At 43.2% G+C, this 23022-nt stretch overlaps 1 protein-coding gene across 1 annotated transcript; it reads right to left on the minus strand.

Moving 5' to 3' along the window:
* Window positions 1–456: 456 nt before the first annotated feature.
* Window positions 457–22978, minus strand: NUFIP1 (nuclear FMR1 interacting protein 1). Its single transcript, XM_027472035.3, has 10 exons — window positions 22709–22978; window positions 22471–22559; window positions 21419–21523; window positions 20731–20793; window positions 20341–20417; window positions 14184–14276; window positions 10422–10684; window positions 6594–6722; window positions 4831–5063; window positions 457–2219 (listed from the first exon to the last, which is right to left on the minus strand). Exons 1-10 carry the CDS (start codon window positions 22938–22940, stop codon window positions 1884–1886), a joined length of 1620 nt encoding a protein of 539 aa, XP_027327836.3. The 5' UTR covers window positions 22941–22978; the 3' UTR covers window positions 457–1883.
* Window positions 22979–23022: the final 44 nt, after the last annotated feature.

Consider the following 23022-nt stretch of genomic DNA (forward strand, 5'->3'; position numbering starts at 1 on the left):
AAGTTTAATATTAAAGTCTATGACAATGGTATAAAGAATTCAGATTAAAGTTTTTTGTTTTGTTTTTTTTTTTTTTACACAGGGCAGAGCATACAGTCAGAAAGCTCCGCCATCAACTCGACAGGGATAGAAGCACATTCAGGGTTGATTAAAGTGCAGTTTCATGGCAATTCCAACACCTCTGTTTCCTTTTCCTGCATGCGTGCAGTTGTTACCCATGTGTTCGACAGCGCTGGTACCGATCCCCTCAGAAATCAGGTTCTGCCCGAGTGCCAAATCTCTGTGGCCGAGTCCCCTGCTGCTATTTCCAAGGCAGTAAAGATCTGAGAGCCGTACCCAAGTCAGTGTGATTGAGGTGGCTTTGTGGGACCATCATGGGAAGAATGAATCATCTGCCCTGGAAATATGTTTGTGATCGCTGCTCCAGTCTATTTACACATTCTTGAGACACGCAACTTGTACAAGGGTGTTGATATTTATGTAATTCCATAAATTTAGTGCATTACAGACACAATATGCAGTTGTAGCCACAAAGAGCAGAGCAGTGGGACAGTTCTCAGCTATTTCTCATTTTCTATACGCCACGGATGAGATGTATGGCACGGGTTAAAAGTTAAGGAATTAGAGGACAAAATACAGTTAACCAACAACAAAAAAAGAGCCACGTGAGTCTGTTTGAGGTGGTGGAATTGAAGGCTAGACTCCTACCCCCAAAAAAACAACTAAAATCAATCCCTGAGAAGGTAATCAATCTCCAACATTTAACCATGACTAGAAGATGAAGTGCAGCAAAACATTTTGAAGTGGAGGATTTGTAATAGATCATGTTCATGACACAGTTTCCATGTCAGTGTGAAATTAACACCTGCACAAGGACTCAAATGCAGTGTTAAGACTGAACTCGTTTCTAAACCTTGGCTAATTGGTTTGCTTTGTTTTGGTTTGCTTTTTCCCTTCATGTTCACAACCGTTCATGTATGTACAGCCACACAGAAGGGTGCAAGATTCATGGAAAACCATGAGATAACATACAAACAGTATAACAATCAGAACAGTGTGCCAAGGAAGACTTTTCTCCAGACTAAGAAATTCCTCAAGTATATTAAAGAGGGACAAACAAGAAACTTAGTAAACTTTTCAAATTTCGAGAAGTTAAACCTAGAGCTCTCAACACCAAGAGCTTGCTTCAGGAGTTAAATCTGTCTGGTAACAACAGGAGTTAAGGCCTGTGATTTAGCAGTGGGTACCTGAGGTCAAACATCAATCTAGCAGTGACACAAGCAGTTAAGTGGTTACTTTTTTTAATATATATTTTTTAAAGGAGGATCTTGCATCAGTCTGCACCCTTATTTCTGTTTCTCTGCTCAACTCAATTAGTTCAGAGAAGGGGAGACTCCTGGCGCAAGCAGTACTTTTAGAGCCAGGTCAGTTGTCTCTTCATTTATACTTGACCAATAACATGAAAAAATGCAGCAGGTACCGCTTCAGAGGAACATTCAACTAATTTTAGACACTCAGATACTCACAAACACTCTAGGCCAGAATTTCACATAAGGGAGATCCACCCTAGCACTGCTTTGGCTCTGTTGATGGACTGATGCCATCCACATCAAAGGAAAACGCACAGAGCAATGAAGCTCCGAAGCAGGGATCCACACCTACTCTAGGGAAGCTCACCCTGTGTCACTGCTGCTTTCCAGCCATGGGGAAATGCAATTACCCAGCGCAGCTGCTGTTCTCACAAGGAAATGTGGACCTCTGGCAGAACAGAAACATGGTTTTAAGAGTTCTCAGTATACACCTTATTTTGTTAGACCGATGTCTTTCAGAAGTGTCGGGTAGAAAAGCTGAGCCTTTGCTTTATTGTCCAGCACAGATATCTCCTACAGTGCTTCTTCACACTGAATTGCTGGGGCTTCCCACGTCTCCTCATCTGCTGGGTGAGTTATCTGTGATGGCTGATCTACGGGTGCTTCCTCACCACAGGCTGTTAATTCATCTTTTTCTCCTCCTGCTAACTGAAGGTCAGAGCTACAGGAACGATCAGATCCATCACATTTGTCTGTCAAAGTCTCTGCTGTAGTTTTAGAGGGCTGGCCAGTCTCTGTTCCAGCTTCGGGTTCTGCTTTTAAGAAGAGTCCAAACACGTCATTCCGTACGATGTACCGAACACACTGCAGGATAACATTCCTTTCATGTCGGATGTCCTGGGCCAGCAACTGCAAAGTAACAAAAGACCCAGGAGAACAAATCTGATTAATAGAAAGAACTCAGTTAGGTTTCATGGAGTTTTTTTCTTTTGCAAGGCATGTGCAGGAAGGTAGAAAATACACTGTCAGCAGAAGGCCTGGCACAGCACAGAAGAGGTGAGATGATGCATCTGGAAAGGAGGCAAGGAGGGAGCTGCCCTTTGGGAAGCAGCAGCAGATGCTACAGCAGCACAGGTTGATGGTCAAACACCACTTCTGCAATGAGAGGCTCAGAAGGGCCGCTATACTACTTACAAATGTTCCACTGAAACAGATGAAAACCCTGAAATGCCCAAAATGAATGCGTTTAAGTGCCACTCATGTAGCGCTGTTGATGAACTAAGGCAGCTTGAACATGCTGACAAGTCTCAGGTGGCATAGAAAGTCAGTGAATACACCTAACTACTGGGAATTTCCTCCTCAGTTATCTCCCAGAGTAGACCCAGATGATGAAATTTTCATATTATGGACTATAAGAAACACCCAAACGCCTTCTAGGCCATGGGCAGTGCAGCAGGGTAGCAAGTCTGTGGGCATCTCTTAAGCTTTGCAGGCTATCCTGTATCTGTAATTTAATAGCCCATGCATCTTTTATTAGCTAATACCTGAGTGAAAGATGCTTTAAATACACAGAAAGGGCATTTTTCAACACCTACTAGACTGGGGGGGGGTTAAACAGCAGTAACTATTTTGGGATATACTCCACCAAGCTAGGTCTAATAGCTTAAACTGGGCTTGTAAAGTCACAGAGAAGCTTGCTGCTGGGAATTTGTGGTCTACACCAGTTCCTTCACAGTACATATTTCTGTTTAGGTTTATTAAGAGGTGTTGCAAGCAGCTCTCACCAGGTATTACGAGCACTGGCACCTGTAACCAGCTTTCCCAAGCCTCCTGCCTCAAGCAGGAGGTGCACAGCAGGGCAGGGAGGGGGCAGCATAATGGGATTCTCTCTGCAGGAGAAAATGCTGAGCTCCCAAACAGCCCGATAAAGGCACAGGTGGGACACCACCACCCCACCTATTTTTTAAATGCATTGATAGGTAACAAGAGCAATGCAATACAGGCCTTATTATTCTGGTAGCATTGCTAAACACACATCGTTAGCGTGATTATAATAAACATGCTTAGTAGTGCCCAAACTGACTGTCTAATGAGTGCCAAGACATCTCCACAGCTATTTTCCTACCTTCTACCCCCTCTCCTTTTCTTTTTTTAAAAGCATTTCACTGAGGTGACATCTTTTTCTGAGCCATACTACTACTACACTTTTTGGACACGTTTTCAGCGGTGATTCACTACCAAATTTCAGCCTCGCTTCCTCAAGGTTTTCACGCAGCAGAAGCCTACCTGCAAATCTCAAGCGCCCCTCTGTGATTCACAGCCCCAGCACACATCCCTGAACAACAATTTTAAACATTAGAAAGCCAAAAAAGGGCAATTTTAAAAGGGGGCTATACTGGCAAGCTACAATTCAGACTTCCTTGTTCTGCCAGCATCTCTAATGCCTCTCCCAGCATGCAGGACCTTCATATGACTTTTTTCCAGAATCTTCACTGCTTTGATCACCCACGACTTTGAAGAGCAAGAGATAAAGACAACTGCATGCTCGGGGAGCTGCACAAAGGGCAAACACTTCCTTTTTCAGTCACTAGCAGCTTTAATTCTTGGCAGCAAACGCAGTATGTGCTAAGAGGACTATCAAGGGATTTCTCCCAGACCTGCAGCTTGGGATGTGCCTTCCCCAGTATCTCTTGCCTCAACATCCTGTGCTGTATCAGAGCCCTGATGTCAGTGGCACCCGGCTTTCTCCTGAGCTCTGCCCAGAGTCTTCCTTTGGCAGGGAAGCTTCATGCTGGCTATTCACAGGATCACAAGCACAGCCTACCTCCTCTTGCCCTCCTGGCCAGTACTGCTTTGAGCGCTTACATGTGATAAAAGCTTTAGCACAGTTTTATCTCTAACAAAGAAAGCTAAAGTTCCAAATAGGGTGCTTCACATCGTTACTCAGAACGATGACACCTCAGAACTGCCCCCTACCAATCTTTTGACCCTTCTGAGACAGCCTGCTCTTCAAGGCACCCATGCTGTCACTTCCTCAGAGTGGTCTAAATGTGCCTACAAGGAAATCCATGCATCTGCAGGCTGTGCAGTTCAAGTCACCAACACCCTTAAGATGTCTGACTGCAGCTGAAGAAGCTGTCTCCTCAGTCAGGTGGCTGAATAGCAAAGCTGGGCACCAAGAGGGAAGGATCAGCACCAATCTGACAGGGTCATGTACAAATAAATTACAGAGTATTACCACAGAAAGGGGAGAGGTAGGAAGAAAGGTCTTATTCTTTGTGCAGCTCATTTTAGGCACGCAATTAAGGTGTCACCTCTTGCTCAAGGTCAGTCATTACCTGAACACACACCAGGGTATTTGTTTGTCTGTTTCAGCATCTACACTTGGAGGGAAACACTCCCTTGGCTATTTTAAGCCTTTGCTCCAGCTAACAGGCTGCTCTAACTTCCTGCAGGGTAGAGAACCACTCACACAGAGCTGCTCTGGTGCAGCAGGCATCATTTCAGTGCTCACACTTACCATTTCCAGCAGGGTGGGGCGACGCTTTGGAAGGAGAGGTAACGTTTTCTTGGCCCGTTTATCAGGGCCTCTGGGGGAACCCGCGTTTGTATTTGAGGTTCTCAACGTTGTGTCCACAGATTCTGGATGTTCTTGATTCAGCTTTGGATTCTGATGAGCTTCAGGAGTTTGAGGCGTGTTTCTGAGCACAGCCTGTTTTTCCTCAGCTTTTGTTGCAATCCTGACAGAGACTTCTAAAAAAACACAACAAAACCAACACTTATCTCCTAGACTTCGCATGCTTATATCCCCACGCACTGGCAGCTCATTAGTACTCCTCTTACTCACATAACCTGATGTAAAAAAACATGCAAGGATTACTTGAAAGAAGGGAGGCTTTTGTTTGGCTTGGATTTTTCTGTTTTGTTTGGTTTTGGTGTTTAAATGCAAAGAATCTTCTCTAAACAGTCACAGAACAGTGAGATACTTAATACTTCTGTCTTTTTTTCAATATACCAGAAGGGAGGTGTGGTTGACTTTGAGAAGTTGAACAAGATTTTCAGCTCTGCCTCGTGGAAGTACATTGCTTCCTCTTTACAGCATAGCTTGCTGCAAGCTTGGCAGCTGAGAGAAGTCACTGCACAGGGGAGAAAATGCTCAGGTTCAATTCCCTGCTCAGTGGATGCCCTCTGTAACTTCAGGTAGACCATCTGGGGCAAGAAATGGATGTTAATTAACTGCAGAACAAGGAGCAGCAGCTCTGCCATACGCTGATGTACACACTCAGAGAAGCATGAAATCCGAGCACTACGGAGTGCAGGTCTTACTGCAAAACCCAGAAGCCTTCTGAGGAAAAAACCCTTAAGGGCATGGAAATTAGTTCACTGCAAGTGTGTAACACCACTTTTTGGCTCTATTCAAACATGATTTGAAGCAAGACAGGCTGCTTTCCCTCCTCCCCAACAGCACACCCCTAAAAGGCTTGGGAAGCTTGATGATACACACCCTAACCAAAGAAATTTACATCCACCCTTCAACCTAGGTCACAGTGCTGAGAAAAGGCAAACAATGCAGGGGAAGAAACCCACTGAATCTTCCAGGAAACACTATTTGAGATGTTCTGAAGTATGCTGTAAGGCTAGAAAGAGGCCAGGAACTAGATTGTGGCACAGCCCAAGTGGACAAGGTCCTTGCAGTGCACCAGCTGACTGCACAAGTGCCCCACTCTGTCTGGGTACTTCTCCAAGATGAGGAGTTATTGCTGTACTTGGGAACAAGCAATGGCTCACACCGTAACGTAACCCATTTAGTGCTCAAACCGGGAGGAAGGAAGAATGGGGAAACAGACTGGGAGGAGGATGACATATGCTTTCACTCCTCCCTGCTTCTTTATGCAGGACTTGTACCAGTACCAGCATGCCACCGAAAGCACGCTGGAGAGATCAACACAGACTGCAAAAACATCCCTCTGCATAACCTTTACCAAGCTTATCTCTTCACTTTTATCTGATGATTTTTAAGCTTATACAAGACAGCTCTGAATTACAGCACTGCCAGACAGACCCCAAAAAATCAAGGCAGTTCCATACGCAGATGTTTTGGAGATGCAGCCAATGCCACTGAACTGGCATTATTTTAACAGCTTGGCTGATGTGCACAAGCTGCATTTTATCCTGCAACACCTATGCTTTATTGACAAGTTTTGAGTACTCAGTGCTTGCAATTTACTCTAGCACTGTGAAGGAAAAGAGGCAAGGAACAGCCAAGTATGAGCATATACACACCTTCAGGCTCACTCTCAGAGGCACTGCCGTAGTTGGCTGACAATGAACTCAGGGCTGAAGTGACCTGCTTGGGAACAACTGTCATCCCCAGCTTCCCATCTTCAGCTGCTTCTTCATCCTTGTCAGACTCTGCGGGGGAAGAGAAGCCAAGAGGGATTTTTCTGAGTTCTCCTGTATGAACAGCCACCTTAACTGATCATGACAGACTGATAGGCACCACTGCTCAACACCGTGGATTGATAAAGAACATACCTGCCTACTCTCTACAGATATTCTGTGGAAAAGTTTCCTCACCACTGATTTACAGTTAGCAAAGCTATAGAAGGTGAAGTTCAAATTCCCTGAACAACAGCTTGGGTTTTCTTCACATATTAAACATAATTACAGGTTTTATTATAAAGCTCAGGGGGAAAAAAAAGAGGATTTCATAATATGTTTTGAAGTCTCACTGGATTTAGTCCTGTGGAGGCAGGGGTGGGGATTCAGAAAGCCAATAATTTCACAACAACAGTTAGCCTCATGCAAAGCACGAGCAACAAAAATTCTTGGACAGTAAAAGACTTCATAAGGGACATTTTAGGGCCTACGCCACAAATGAAACAAATATGTTTTCAGCAGGACTTCAGGCTGATACTTAAATCCCCACAGAGCATTATGGATATGCATGAGTAAGTGAGGTACTGCAGCCTTACTGTAATATTACTGCTCCAAAAAAAGAATACCAGGAAGGCAAAAAAGAGGCAAGAAGCACAAAAGTGATGAAATGGCTACTAGGAAAAGCCTGGTTGCAGTCTTATTTTCACAAGGAAGTTGTGCCCTCTCCTGCCCCCCATCTGTTTAAACTTGAATATCACACCCCACAGGAAAGCTGCCCAACACTTTGTAAGCAGATATGCTGTAATAAACACTTTTGAGATCTTTATTTTTAAATCACAAGTGTTTGGCTATTTTCTTCTAATATATCAACAATTGTCAACTTGATTTATTGGAGCTCATGTTGTATGCTAGAACAACTTCATATAAATACACAGGTGTTTATCTAAAGCTACTTATCTGCCTCTTTTTACTCCATACATTTTCTGAGAGGTTGATTCTCTTTAGTTTAGTAGTCACGTCAACTCCCAAACACACTGGAAGTTCAGGGAAATGCAGTGTGTTTTCCTACCAGAACATACTGCATTCACATAAATTTAAGCAATTGTAAAGCTCTGACATTTACTCCAAATTATGTTGATTCATAGCTGCTCTTTACTCCTATCACATTCAAACTGAAGTGCACACTGGGGTCAGATGCCTTTTTTTTTTTTACACTAAGCTTAAAAACCATCTAGCCACATGAAATGAAAAATGAATTAATGAATAAGTTAATGAATATGCAAAAATCAGTTTGTACAAACTGTTAAAAGTGACAAACTTCTTTGCTTCTTGGCTAATTAGGAAGACACTTACTGCAGTACATTCTCTATTTGACAGTACCACCCTTGTAGGATGCGTTATGAACTACTGAATAGAATTGACTGTTCCAGGTCAGTTTTAGACCTGACAGGCTGATATTCTTACCTTATTTCTGTTTAAGAATCAGGAGAAAAGTGTCCTTTTCTTCAACTCATTCAATTACCTTAGCTTTGAAGGAACCAGCTAAGGAATAGAACTTGAGTGAATGCATTATGCAAAAAGGCATTGCCTCTAGAGAAAGGGCTGCTGCTGTTTGAAAGCTCTAAATACTCCAACAAAATGTTTCTATACAGCAAAATCACGGCCTTCAGTGGTATGATTTTAAAAGAAAACGTTTGTTCTACTTAACTGTATAAAAATTCAACTGTTTTTAATAATGTGTGATAACACATTCCTTTTCTACCTATTATACCAGAAGTTACTAGCTGTACTTTGCTATAATTCAAATTTCTATCATTAAGCAAAACACAGATGCTGGGGAGAAAAGCAGTTCTATTTGATCACCCCTTGTCTCCCAACTAACCGAGATTAGTGGAATACACAAATCGCACAGGGATGCTGAGCTCTTGTTCCCACTAATTGGAGATTATGTTTTCCAGAGGAGAAACTCAGCATCCGAAGTCTTTCCAGGGGATGCATGCTAGCCCTATTGCTAAAAATAGAGTATAAGCCAGCTTACTTGCCATATTCTAAGAGCACTACATCATCGCTGACTATATTATAAATAGTTGAATCAGTGGAGTTTATACTGCTGCCAGCACAGGGAAAACAAAACATGCTCATGAAAAAAAGTAAGCAGCAATACTTCAGAAAATATACACATATGGAACATATCAAGAACAAGCTAGATAACTTAGCAAAAACTGAAATTAAAGGGGAAAATGCTTGCATTTTAATGTCATTTTAAATGATTTAACTCATAGAAGGCAAGACATTGTTTTCATGCTCTCAGTGTTAAAGGACAGAAAGGGATATTAAACAGTCTTTAAAAGTGATTCTGTTGTCACACTGCTTGATGGTTCCAAAACGCCCTGGCTAGCAGGCCAAACTTCCAGTACCTTAATTCAGATGCTATTGTTTCTCCCCTACCATTGTGCCTAGCTCATGAGACTCCTCTTCACCCCCAAAACATAGGCAGCTAGTCTCCCAGTCAGTCTCCACCTTCCTGAACACCACGGCAAAAAGAAACTTGTATCTTCCTAAGAAATCTAGCTCAGACCAAGGACAAGCACCAAACCAACAAGTGCACAGACATTTCTATACATTGTCTTCAACACTGTTCCATTTACTGATGCCAATCCCTATGGTCTCCTTCCCAAAATTACTGATATCAATTCCCTAAGGCTCAAATTATTTTCCCTTTGCTGCCCTTCCCTAAGTGTTTTGAATAAAAAAAATGATTCCTTATCTCTGGAGGTTATGGATAGAGTAAGATTATGGTCAAGTATTTGTTTTAACAAAAATAGAACTGAGGTGCTCCCTTAAGAGCCCAGAAACCCTCTTCAATTTGATAGCTAAATATTGATTTAAAGCTAGTAATGTATTTGGAAATGTGAAGCCAAGATAAATACCCAGCGTGGATATTTTTCATATTCAAGACACTCCTACTTCCCGTCTCCCCTCTTCAAATTAAGATGTTTCTGATAAAAGAAATCTGATGCTTCAAGCAAAAACACTTCAGAATAACTTGCTAGATTTTCCCTGTGTTTATATGATTAATTTGGCTTGCAAGCAATCTTATGAAGAAGTTCTTAATGCTGTCAGCATCTTAAACATTGTGTCAGCTTTTCTAAATCAGAACTTTTCACCTTCTTCATTGACTTTGGATTTTAGGTTCTTCACCAACTAGGCCTGTAACAGCAAAGTAGGGCAGAAGCTGCCTGAACTGCAAGATTTACCCCGTTTCCTTTAGATAAAGCACAGACCCACTCCACAACATTCACTGAGTTCTCTTAGAAGACCACGTCCTGAATCAGGATACATCTGTACAGAAGTCTCCAGATAAAAGGAAGTTCTAAACCCAGCTTTCAGACACTGGGATGTTGGCCTACATTCAAAGTTATAAATTTTTGACCCTGCTGACCCTAGAATTATTTTAGCCGCAAAACTGGACTTTTTTGTTAATAACGAGAAGTATGACAACAGGCTCTGTAGTATTATTGTCCAAGCTTACTGGAAAGCCTTTCCTTAGTCTTCTACTAAAAGAATTTGTAATAAACATGCCCAATTAGCCCTCTTTCCATCAAGGACTAAGTTTGCATGGTGTGTTTTTTTTTTATTATTTTTTAAATCCCCAGTTCTCCCCAGAAGCTGCTAGCTGCACAAGAGGTTAGTAATAACTTAAGCAGTGCTACATAAAGTTTTTCATCTTACCAACATCACTGTTTGCCAGAAGACTGAGAGGGTCCACGTCCTTCATGCATGGCTGAGCCTCCAAAACAGGCTGCTTTTCCTGTTCTTTCTCACACGTGCTGTTCTCCGGTCCATTAGCTTCGTTTTGATTTATTTGTGATGGTACCTTATCATCGCCACCATTTTTCTTAAATTTCTTCCAGAACTGGCGCTTCTGTTTCCTCCTCTGCCTTCCTTGCTGCCCAGGCCTCTCATCTTCAGCTTTCCACATCCCCTTCATCTTGCTGGAAGAGAGAAAGGAAGTTCACAGAAATGACAGCCTGACCACACACGCAGACACAAACCATCTCACTGGCAGGATGTGACCAAGCTGGAACCTTAGTGAAGAGTTTGAAGTTGATGAATTTTATCTTTTAACAAAGGCAAAGGGCTAAGCAAGCTCCTTGATCACCTACCACGTGAAGACAGTGTTTTCATTTCAAATTAAAACATCAATAAACATTCACTGCACTTAAACAATGAAGTCACTGAAAACAGGCAGAGCATGTGGAATTAGAGGGTAGGCATCTACTGTTAGCATACTTCAAGTTCTGAAGTCTTTTTCCAGTTACAGCTCAGTGAAGAATTAATTTCAGTGACTTGCATCTAGCTAACAGGCCATTCATCTCTGGTAGAAAAAGAAGGAAAGCTTCCATCAGGACAGCAAGGTTTAAAGCAAACTACAGAACTATAGGATGAGAACAGCATGCTAATTCCACTTGTCTTCTAAACGTGTTTGTAGGAAGACAAACCTGGACAGAATAACTCAATCTACAGACAGAATGGGTGTTACATCAGAAAAGCAAATACAGAAATGAAAATGTAAGCCTCCTGAAGATACTTATTTTCAAGTAACAAAAACAACCATGAAAGACAGATCTGACAATCTTGAATGAGTCCCATGGTTGATTTGGCTCACTCTCTCCCTCAGTCTCACCAACAGCATAGCAGAGATCCTGTTAGCTAGGGCCTTTGAGTTAGCCCTAGTCAACTGCGTAACACCATGCCTGGTCAAGAGCTTCTTCCTGACACTTCTCGCTGGTTCTTGAGCCATTTATCTTAAAGGACAGCCCCAAAGGTACATTTCTAACCTTGCACCTTGTCACTGATAAGCAACCAGCAGCAGATCTGTTTTTTTTGTGCTCTTCCTTCCCTCACAAGCAGTCACATTTCTCATCTTTTTCCAGCGTTCAGAAGCTGACTGCTTAGGGACCCTCTCCAACCAGAGATGCTCACATGACACTGATCAGTTTTGTGGGGTGTTGTGTAAAACATTCATTTCCCCAAAGACTTGCAGAAAGGTGTGAATGTTCTGTGAAAAAGAACTTCCTCTGGCTTTCATTTTGATGAATAAAGTGGTCATTTGACAACTCTCCCTTGAGTTAGAAGAAACACTAACTATTCTATTTACCTTTTCACACCAATGCAAGTTTTTTCTTTTGTGATACAACCCTTCTAAGCCACCCACCTCCATTTGCACAGAAGTGTTTCCATTTGTAACCCATGTTTCCCTCTTCCACAACTTTCCAGTTGTAAGCTCTTCTTGAGAGGAGAACAGGACCAGGCACAGCATTCAAAACTGCTTTATATCATGACAAAACACTCAGTTCTCCAGTCATTTCTTGAATGTCTAGCACTGATTTCTCAGCCATCACTGGAAACATTACCCACCTTAGCTCTCCTATGATTCAAGAGAAGCCACCTCCTTCCTGTGCATCAGTCTCTCATCCACAACATCAGGCTTATGTTATCTCCCATAACTCACCTCTGTTTAAGACCAAACTGCATTCTTGAATTGTCCAACAGGGCTCCACACTGAGGATATTGTTGTAAAACAGATGCTACTGAGCACATATAGGCTCAATTAGATATTCCATCCTTGGCCAAGGGTTTAAAAAACACCTTGGATTCCCCTGAGGCCCCAAACACCCAGGAGGAAGCCCCAAGGTCACAAATATCCCAAACCTCAGCCTGGCATCTGCCTTCCTCTACTGAAAGCTGTACTCTCACTTCCCATTCAAAGGGGTGGAAGAGCCACGCTCTATTAATTAGCTGTTGTGAGACACCACACAGACTGCCGAAGTGGTCCTTCTGCATCTCTAATCTCACACGCAGGGATGCTGAGAATTAGCAGTTGTAAAGCACTTCAGAGAACCACAAATGGAAAGTGCTGCAGAAGTGTTAAGTATCTAATCCTTTCTAAATCTTCCTTAGCTATTTGCTTTAATAGTACAGCTTGCGGAGAACAAGCCCTGTTCTATTTTTGCCTCGTGCATCAGTAAGTTTGCCAGATAAGCACCAATTCCAGAATCTTTCCTGTTGATACACCAAGCAGAAACGACAGGTTTTTGGACAGCAGGTGAAGCAGACAGGGCTAGCAGTTCAGGGGAAAAAAATACCAGATTAGTTTCTAAAATCAACCAGAGGTAAAAAGTCACAAAGTGGAAGCAAACAGCAACCAGTGGTTTTTAGGGCTTTTTTCCTCCCTAACAATTTTCCAGCTATAAAGTTCCTGACACATCTAATAGATAAGCATGGAATTTCTGACTGACATTTAACACTACATATGGTCTCTGACTCACAGTTCACCAGAAGAGCTACAAGAGTTACCAAATAAACCTGTAGACACCACGCAGTTTATTACTCTGACAAGCAAAACTCATCCCTGCTTAGAAGAATCTCCAAACATAATTCCACATTTGTAGCTTTGGTCCCTCCCGCACCTTTTTGATCTTCTAAAGGAAGAAAAAGATGTTATTTCAGTCTTATGAAGAAAAAGGCTTATAAAAAAGGCAGCTGTGCAAATTATTTTGCACTTTTATCTTTAACAAATTAACTATTTTAAATAAGGTGAACTAGTGCAGGATAGGGTTTGTGTGAGACTAGTATAAAGTTTTTTTTTTCAAGGAGATGAAAAAAGTCAAATGTAATTTAGCAAGAGTCCCTTCAAAGTAGGTCCACTCCTGCTTTCTGGCCCAGTCATTCCAGTATAAACAAGTAAACCAACAATCCGCCACTCCTAGGTTATCTAAAAGTCTTCCCACAGGCCCTAAAGCAGAGCTAATGGAGCTGTTTCCATGTAACACTAACACTGTGGAGAGTAGAAAATGAAGCAATAATAAAAATAAAGTGAGAAGTAATTCACAGTATCAGGGGGACAAAAATTCAAGAGGACCAAGGACTAGGCCCGTAACAAAGGTAGCAGGTAGATAATGAAGATGGAGGGTAAAAGAAAAAAAAAAGCAACAAAAGCATTGCTTAAGCTATGAAAACAGTTAATTCTTCCTCTGCTCTTCACTTAAAGTTTGATTTATCATCTGAAAGTAGAGCGCTAAGAAGCCAAATCCACTCCTTAAGCCTCCCTGGGCCATTTGCAGGCATAAAAGGATTAGACCACTAGATTCATTACGTTCCATCCCCATTATTTCTTTCTAAGAAACCAAGGTTAGGGTGATCTAACAAATGGCTGCTAGAAAGGGCTTTTCTCAAACAAGCCGGAGTGCAGAATTCAGCAAGAACATCAGGTTTCTAGACCAGTTATTGTTTAATTTCACTGAAGTGGACTGCGAAGCACTGTAAACAAGAGGAACATTACATCTGCGACTTGTCAAGTGGCCTGTCCCCTGCTAAAGTCAGCTAGATGGTGTGAACAGTGAATGCATTGAGTACTTGGACACCACAGTAAGAGAGCATACCTTCCTCTCCGTGAGCTCAAAAGTAACAGCTTTGTTTTGAAATGCTTACCCAAACTGTGGGGTAGTCAGAACTTCTCCCCTTTCTTCCTTCTCCATCTGCATCACCTTCTTCTTCTCAATGTTCGCTAAAGTAGGAAAATTTCTAGGAGAAAAAAAAACATTTGTTCTTCAGATGTTCACCATAGTCTGTCAATTCACCCTTTAACAAACCAATTCAATCTCAAGCATAAGAGATTTTTAAGGTGTTTCATGGAAAGGCAGCAGCCTGCTTCTTCCTTCAAAAGGCATGGCAAGGAAAAGCAGCCTGAGTAGTTACACTTACATCAATACCAAGAAATCCCATAAATTGGCATTATTAGATTTACATAAACAAACGAGCTACAGACAAACAGTAGTCATGCTTCTGGTCCCTCAACCTGCTCCTACGCACAACAGGGCATGATTTAGTCCTGCAATTTCAGTTTATGGTGCTTTAATTGGAGTATTTGAGGGATCCTGGGGTATAACATTCCTTTAGCAAAAGGACAGCCAGACTCTTCTGCAAAAAAGTTTGCAAGAACAGCTTCTGGGTGCAAACAATTCCCTTAATAGGATAGCTAAGGAAAAAACCTACATACTTCCTCACTATGGGGCTTGCATACTGACCTCTATTACACCAATATTACTGCCCTTTTTTCTTCCAGTTTCAAGAATTGCTAAGTCATGCAGACAAAGAAAACAAACCTACTGTTATAATCATCTCACAAACCACCCCTCTCTTCCCACTCCCCACCCCCCTCACCATTCCTCCCTGCGGATGAACACCACACCGGTTCTAACATGCAAGACCTCCTGTAAATTGCTGTCAAAGCCTTAACTGGCTGCTCTGTAAACACCAGTTAGCTAAATCCCCGCGCTTTGAGATAAAGGTAGGAAATGGGAAACACCCCCACCCATCTCTGGAGAACACCACAGAGTATCAATATTTCATAAGTCTATTAAGTTTAGTGATATTCCATTTTCAAACAGCTCCTTACTATAAATGTAGCTATCAAGAAGGACACCTAGCTTTAATTATTGAATCTTATCACATGCATCTCCTCCGTTTTACAGCAAGAACATTCAGCTTCACACTGATGGAAGACAGCTTCAACCACATACCAAGAGAAAAAGATGAAAAGTATTTTTTAAGACACACCTAAACAGAACTTGTCTCGTTCAAGAGGATTTGAGTATGGGCTGTCAAAGTCTATTTTCATTGGATTTCTCCCAGAAATCCACCACACAGCTCAAATGAGCACAGGGACATGTCTCTTCTGTTCTTCCCCATTAGCTACATTCCTTCATCCACATTATAAAACTCCCAGCAAACAGCAGGTGTGGAATGAATTATTTAATCTTGAGAGTTTTACATTCAAAGACCCCTGTGCTTGGCAGCTCTCCACAGTTTTAGGATAAAACTGAAGATGTTTTCCTTCACATGAGTTAAGGCCCACAGGAAAAGTGCTCTTTAAATGAGTTAACTATGCCCAGAAGAACCCCAAGCTTGTCTTAGGCACGTTTTTATTCTTTTAAGAGGACATATGGGAAGACCCTTGATTCTAGAGGAACAAAGTGTCTTCCAAGTGCTCCTGCAGTTATGCTGATTAACGACATATTCAGACACGCTCTCAAAACGTGGTTTGAGACACAACTGCCTCCCACTCTCATTCCTCTGCGTTACCACTCCCTCCACTGAGCCACCATAAAGGACTCCGTGAATGCTTTCAGTTCAAGATTCAGTGCCAAGACAGACAAACTTCTCTCAGAAAGCCTCTTCAGTTGACAGACAGGAGCTAACAGCTGTAGAAAGCTCAAATTTGAAGGCTCAGTGTTCCTGCAAAAGTACATCTGATAGCACCTGTACTGATTATCTTCTCCAACTTGGACTGAGAGGTTCAACAGCATTTTACTCATTATCTTTACCTTGCTTTGTTATTACATGTGCAAGCACATCGCAGCAGCTAGATCCCTCCAAGGAGGCAGCAAGATCCACATCATCCCAAAGTGGAGGCTGATACCTGGTCTTGAGGTACAACTACATAGTGGAGCCCCATGGTTTACAAAAAAAATCAACAAGAACAGCTAGTAAATACTCAAGATAGGCCAGAAAAAAATTTTGATAGAGTTCTTATTCAGGAAGGCTAAATTTATGAAGACTGCTCCTGAGCGATGTGTGACAACGCAGAATGAAGGGCCCATGCTCAGTGTTTCCAGATAAAGGGCCGTGTATTAGTATCTGATGAGCTGACCCAGGTTTATATCCTTCTCTGAAGGTATGCCCTCCTCCCCCAGGGAGATGTGGTTCCTAAAATGTTAGCTACAGGCACCACTGAAAGAGACGTAACCCAGCACCCACGTCCTGTAAACAGCTTGTCACAGCTTGACTACAGAAAGCCTCGTCAGTCAACACAAAGCCTTTACAAATCCCAGTGACTTCTTGTAAGAGGGAGTTAAACCAGGCCCTGATGGACAGACAGTTTTGACAGAAGTCAGTACTGCCCAAGGCAGCAGCCGCATTTCGTAATAGCTGCAGGTTCCACCCAAAGATGCTTCTATAACCACGTGGAAGTTTTTCAGCAGAAGGTGTCAAGGTAACACTAGAAAACTCAAAGGCTAAGACTACATCTGCACCAACAAAATGATATGCAGGTAAAGGATACTCTAAGCTCCCAGAGACAGAAAATAGTAATAGCGAAGTATAACTAACTCAGTGTGCCTTAGCAAATAGATGATTTTTCAGTAAATGAATCATGTATGATGTTGGCTACTGCACTCATAGCCCAGCATACTCCATCTTGTCCACATAAGCCATGTCAACTAGCTCTAAGGAAGCACTGGGCAAAAAAAGCTTTGCCAATAGCTAGCTGAAAACAGACCTGAGCCGTTTCTACAGCACTTTGCACTGAATTTGAGGAATTCAAATTGAATTTGAGGGAGCTGATGAAATCCCCTTCCAAGACTCCCAGGCATTTTATCAGGCACTGCATCTCCAGGGTGATTTCACCATGAGGCAGTTTTATTACTGGTGCACAGCAGCAATACACAGTACTTATCCCATCCACATCCACCTTAATCTAACAACGCATTCAATCCACTTGGCTTTGTCTTTAGCTTTATCAGGCCCTAATAATTCATTTTCCTTATTATGTATTTAACTACTATGAAAGCACCACCAGGGAGGATGCCAAGCTGTTCTAGAACTATCATTATTCAGCTAGAGGATCACAAATTAGTAAGAAGTGGTTTGGCTGACAGCACCAGCCCTCGTTCATTAAGCACATGCTCAGCCTATCAGATAAATTGCAGGCTTGGACTGCTTTAATTCCTGAACTGGACCAAAACCTAGCAGATTATAAAAAGCAAGGCAGGCAGGCAGAATTTAGAAGCAATACACAAGATAAAGTCATCCGGTGCTATATTAGAACCTAAAAAAGAAATATATTTAATCATTTGCTTCAGCATCAGAGCAGCTTTGTCATATTTTCTGATAACCTTTCTAACCAGTTCTTCCTGGGAAAACAGCTGGCCTACCAGGACTCAGATTTCACTTGGAAAGAATGGAAGACAGCAATGCCACATTCTGACACACTAAGGAAATGCACTGCTGGTAATTCCTCCTAAGCTTGCATTTAAAAGTGCTGAAGACAGCACATTTCCCAGCAGTTACAGCAGACAGGACAAATCAGAACAAGAAAAGCAATTGTAATCACCGAAGCCAATGTCTGACTCCACAACCAGTTGTCTGCAAAACAGAAAAACCATTAGATCCTGTACAATTTTGTCTCTATCGCTGCCCATTTAACTTCAGATTGCCTGTCTTACCAGGTTCAGTAGGCCAAAAGCCATTAAAAAGCCTTTTAGGTAGAGACAGACTGAAACAGCAACCAGGGCATCCTATAGAAAGAGTGGGAAAGAGCATTCTGACCTGGCATGCTTAGTGCAGAGATACTCACTCATTACCAGCTTGCCCCTTTCCCTTTCCTCATCATGAGTAATGCTGCACTGTAAACACAGCCTCTTTCCAATAGATGTTAGCAAGAGACAACTGAGCAGCACAGCAGCTGATTAAAGAGAAAATCTCAATTTTATGAGAGCTGAAAGAACAAGCAAGACAGAAGTGTTAGGGATGCAACATGGAAATAAGTACATTAGATCTTTTTATGTCATTAGTAGTTTGTTTCTAACTAGCTTGTGATGATTTATTCTTAGCTCTGACTAGAGCTTTTAGAAAGAAAAAGGATTTCTCCTTTGACCACAAACAGAAGCTGCCTACTAATTCAGACTCCCTCTGGCACCCCCCTTTTCTTTACCATGCAGCATTTACTGCCAGTCAACAACAGGTCTTCAGTGTGAAGCCGCTGCTTTGCTGGAGACCCAATTAATGCCTCACAAAAGCTTCCTTTGCTTTTGAAGAGAAAGTTGGGACAGCTTCCTCGCTGTGCAAAGAGTAACACAAGCCACCCAAGCAGTCATTCCACACACATCCCTTATAGCAAAGAAGCCTGCACAGCAGCAGAAGTACCAAATTAAGCCGCCGCACTGCTCCATCTAGTGGCCGCGGTTCGGAAGGCCCTCATCACACGCTGCCTTTTTCCTTGGTCATGACTACACCAAGTCATTTCCATTTGTTTTACCATCCCACACAGAACGAGAAGCTCGCAACCTTGTACCACAGCCAAACCACACTCATCTGTAATAAAAACCAGTACCTAACACAGTCTCTAGGAAGAGAACAGATATTCTCAGGCAGAGCATCATCCTTCGTTAACCATGGCCTTGGGTCGCAGCACCCAATCCCCAAACAGACAGGACATAAAACATGATTGTATGTTCAATTCCTGCTTCCCTGCTGTCCTAGTACATGGTACAGCGTGTACTCACACACCTTGAACACCACTTCAAAGCTCACACCTTAGCACCAGCCACTCTCCTACACCATCCCAAAGCACACAAGTTGAGAAATAAGTTGAAAATGAAGGGACCCTACATGCAACTATTCACTTCTCCCTTGAGGCCCAGACTTAGTTTCATTACAGTAACTCCAAGACAGAAACCTAAGGACACTGTAAGAAATAGACTTGAAATGTCTTGGGAGGAGAAAGACATTTAGAACAAAAAAACAAGGATGGGCTATTTTTCTGAAGTACATTTTGAAGGAAACCTTGGAACAATAACTAATATAACACCAAACGTGGACTTGCACAGATCACAAGCCACTCCAGTATTGTTAACTAAGGCATTTTAAGCACAGAAGAAGCTTTTGTTTCCAGATCAAGAAAAGCTGTTAAATAGAATTCCTTGATATCTTTTGAGAGGAAAACACACACAGGAGGTTATTTTCATTTACAGAGACCACCAATAGAATGCCAAAGTTAATCATCAGTGAACTTGATTTAACCTATGTCACTTCCCACTGCGCATACAAGACTCCTGCCCATGGAAGCAAACCCACGTACTGCTCACTCACAAGACTGGATTCAAGTCAGGAACAGAAGTGAGGAAAACCTGCATCTTTCATCTGCTGAAGATCAGACTTTTTCACAGTAAAGGAGATGAAAAAGCCACTAATAAGGTCTTTGAAAGTGCAAAGATTTATTTAGCAGCACTGAAGTGTTAAAAAAAAAGTTACACCACTCACATCACAGAATGTAAAATGAGAAGTAGCACTTCCACGTGAACTTAACCTGGTATCCCAGCTACAACACGAGTCAGACTGCTTGAGGTATCGTTCATGGATTCTTTTTTCCATGAGAAGTGTCAAGCAATGCAGGAATGTCTAGAAAGTTAGAACTCCCTAACAGGATCTACTGAAATGACTCCAACTGTGAAAGTTTGCACACAGAGGAATATGTTACAAGTGGAGTCAGTAAAACAGCTGCAGATTTCTCAGCTATTTACACGCGCACACAACACTCTTCTGACATAAATGTCTCTGATCAGGAAAGGAATGGATCGTCCACCTAACCTGGGGCACCCAAATCAAACATTTGGGGAAACTCAGTGCCTGCCTGGCTTTCTATTACATCCACCCAACCCATCTGTATGCAGCCAGCACCCTCCTGGCACAGGGTGGTACCTCAGGAGTTCTGCAGAGCCAAACAAAGCCGCCTACTGTCCTTCAGGTGCCATCCAGTTACTGCTCAGGGAACATACAGTAAAACGAGTCCAGAGGTCACGATACTCACTTTTTCCTTTCTTCTCTCCATTTAGCAATCTCTTCCGGACTATCTAATTTTATTCTTTTAGCACCAGGTCCATGTACCTACAGAAGAGTTTCACAGGTCTTTTAAGGGGGACAAGAAGAAAAAAAAGCAACAAAAAAAACACAAAAACACAACAATTACATCAGCATCACACTGCTTTCATCTCCAGCAGTGCTGAGGCTCCAGACAGCAATCACAGAAGGAATCCATTAGAAAAAGTATTGAATATTCTCATTTGTAAGATCCCTATAACAGATTCAACCCAAAGGTGCTACATTGTCATTCCAGACAATGACAAAGCCCCAGAAGAATGAGAAGGGCAGATGGGAGGAGTGTACGGATCTGTATTTTAGGGCCAGCCGGGATACCTACATTCTTCCAGTGAATCTGAACCAACTTCTCGTGGGCATTGAAATTGCAGCCTTCTTCTGTGCACTGCAAGATAAAGGGAAGGGGTGATCTTAAGATACAAGAACACTTTATACAAGCAAATCAGAGCAAGCATTTAGGCAAAGGTCAGACTCAGTGCCAGATGATTGCACAGCTAATTGCACAGAGCGTAAGCCATAACTCCAACGGACATGATTAAGAACAGTTAGTGTTAGTATACTTGTAACTTCCATGTGGTTTTTGAATAGCCAGTGAAGCCAACATGCCTGGTAACTGGAGAAAATACAAAGTTAAAATAAGAGAAAGATTTGCAAGGCTATCAAATTTCTTATTTTGTTACTTCTTTGCAATAAAGGAACTCATTTTTAAAGTGCTTCTCCCGTACAGCATTTTCACACAGGTTTTTAACATGCTACACTGATATCATTGAAGTAATTCATAGCACTGAGAGGAATTAGCAATGACTCACACAAATGACATTAGAGTGACTTTAGCAATAAAACCAAACTGAGAGCTCCCCTGTGACAGGCATCAGAAAAAGTCTCGTATCAGGACTTTTTGTAGCTCAGGAGTCTTTGCTAAGTCTCCCATTCAAAGCACGGCTGCAGCTATCTACTTAGGCATGAAATCAAAAATCAAAGTGTAAAGAAAACAAGCCAAGCTCATCAACCTGTGTATGTTGTGAAACATGTTCATCATACTTCTCCTGGTTTTTATAGCCACGGTCACAGGTATCGCAGTAGTGGGAGAAAACTGGCTCCTTTTTCTTTTTATTCTGGGAAGATAACATATCAGGACAGTAGTCAAAAGACAGTAAGACTTTTCCATTTTTAATTAGAAATTATTTACATATTTCACATGTAATCATTCAAACATGCTTCAGAGCATCTAAAACAACACAAGTCAAAGTTCAAGTCTCTCATATTCCAAACAAAACACACTGCACTCAGTCCTTTCCACCACCTTCACCAACTTCCTTTCAGTTATCACTTATGCAAACATGTAAGGCAGACACAGATTCATCAGCAGCTGAAAGGAGGACAGGGTACAGCCCAAGTCTCCAAGCCATCTAGTCAGTCCATGGCTGCTCTCACATGACAGGCCAGAAGAGCTCAGGGGGCAGCAGAGATCCTTCCCTCTCCCACCATGTCCCTGGTAGCAGGGACACCTCCCACCAGCCCAAGTTGCCCAAAGCCCCATCCAGCCTGGCCTTGAGCACCTCCAGGGATGGGGCAGCCACAGCTTCTCTGGGCAGCCTGTGCCAGGGCCTCACCACCCTCACAGTGGTGAATTTCATCCTGATGTAAAATCAAAGCCTACCCTCATTTAGCTTCCCCTTGCTGTCACTACACTCCCCAAAAGTCTCTGAGCAAGCCCAACTCCTGCAACCTGTTTTTAAAAGAGACATGCTTCAGTGCTTTGATCAACCTCGTCCCCTCCTCTGGGTTCACTCCAGTACATCCATGTCCTTCTTGTGCTGGGGGTCCTGGAGCTGAACACAGTGCTCCAGGTGGAGTCTCATGAGAGCAGAGTAAACATGGAGAATTGCCTCCTGCAACCTACTTCCCATGCTTCTTTGGGGATAGTGTATTGAAAAGACGGCACACATGCCCACGAAGACAAGCCCCACGTGGCTGCCACCACCACAAACTCACACAACAGCAAAGATTAGAAGCGACCCCTGGAGAAGGTCACACAGCCCAACCCACCGCCCATCCTTACCTTCTGCTTAGCATTTCCACCCGAAGACCGCTTACAGAACGCGGGCGCTTGCTCTCCTTGCCAGTCGTGAGGAAAACTACCATTCCCACCTTAAAAAAAAAAGGAAGGAGAAAAGGGGGAGGCGTCAGGCACAGCAGGCAAAACCCACGTGCACCTCATCTGAGGGCCTGGAACGGGGAGGGACCGAGGTGCGGCCGCGGCGCTGGCTCCCCCCCCACCACCCTCAACGCCCCCTCACCAGCATGCGGCCCCCGCGGGGGCTCCCGGTAGGCGGGCGGGTACCACGGCGGCGGCGGCGGGGCGTATCCATCGTGCGGCGGCGGCCAGAAGGCGGGCTCCCAGGGGGGAGGCGGCGGGCAGAAGAGCGGCGCGCGGAGGGGCGGCGGGTACCAGCCGAAGGGGCCCACCTCGGCCAGGCCGGGCCCGAAGCCTCCCCCGCCGCCAGCAGCAGCAGCGCCGCCCGCCTGCATCCTCCCCACGCGCCGCCGGCTTCCGCTCTGCGCGTCACTTCCGGCGCGCGCGGCGCTTTTATAGGGGAGGGGCGGCGGGGGG

Source organism: Anas platyrhynchos, chromosome 1 (genome assembly GCF_047663525.1).
Source record: "Anas platyrhynchos isolate ZD024472 breed Pekin duck chromosome 1, IASCAAS_PekinDuck_T2T, whole genome shotgun sequence".
Classification (NCBI taxonomy): domain Eukaryota; kingdom Metazoa; phylum Chordata; class Aves; order Anseriformes; family Anatidae; genus Anas; species Anas platyrhynchos.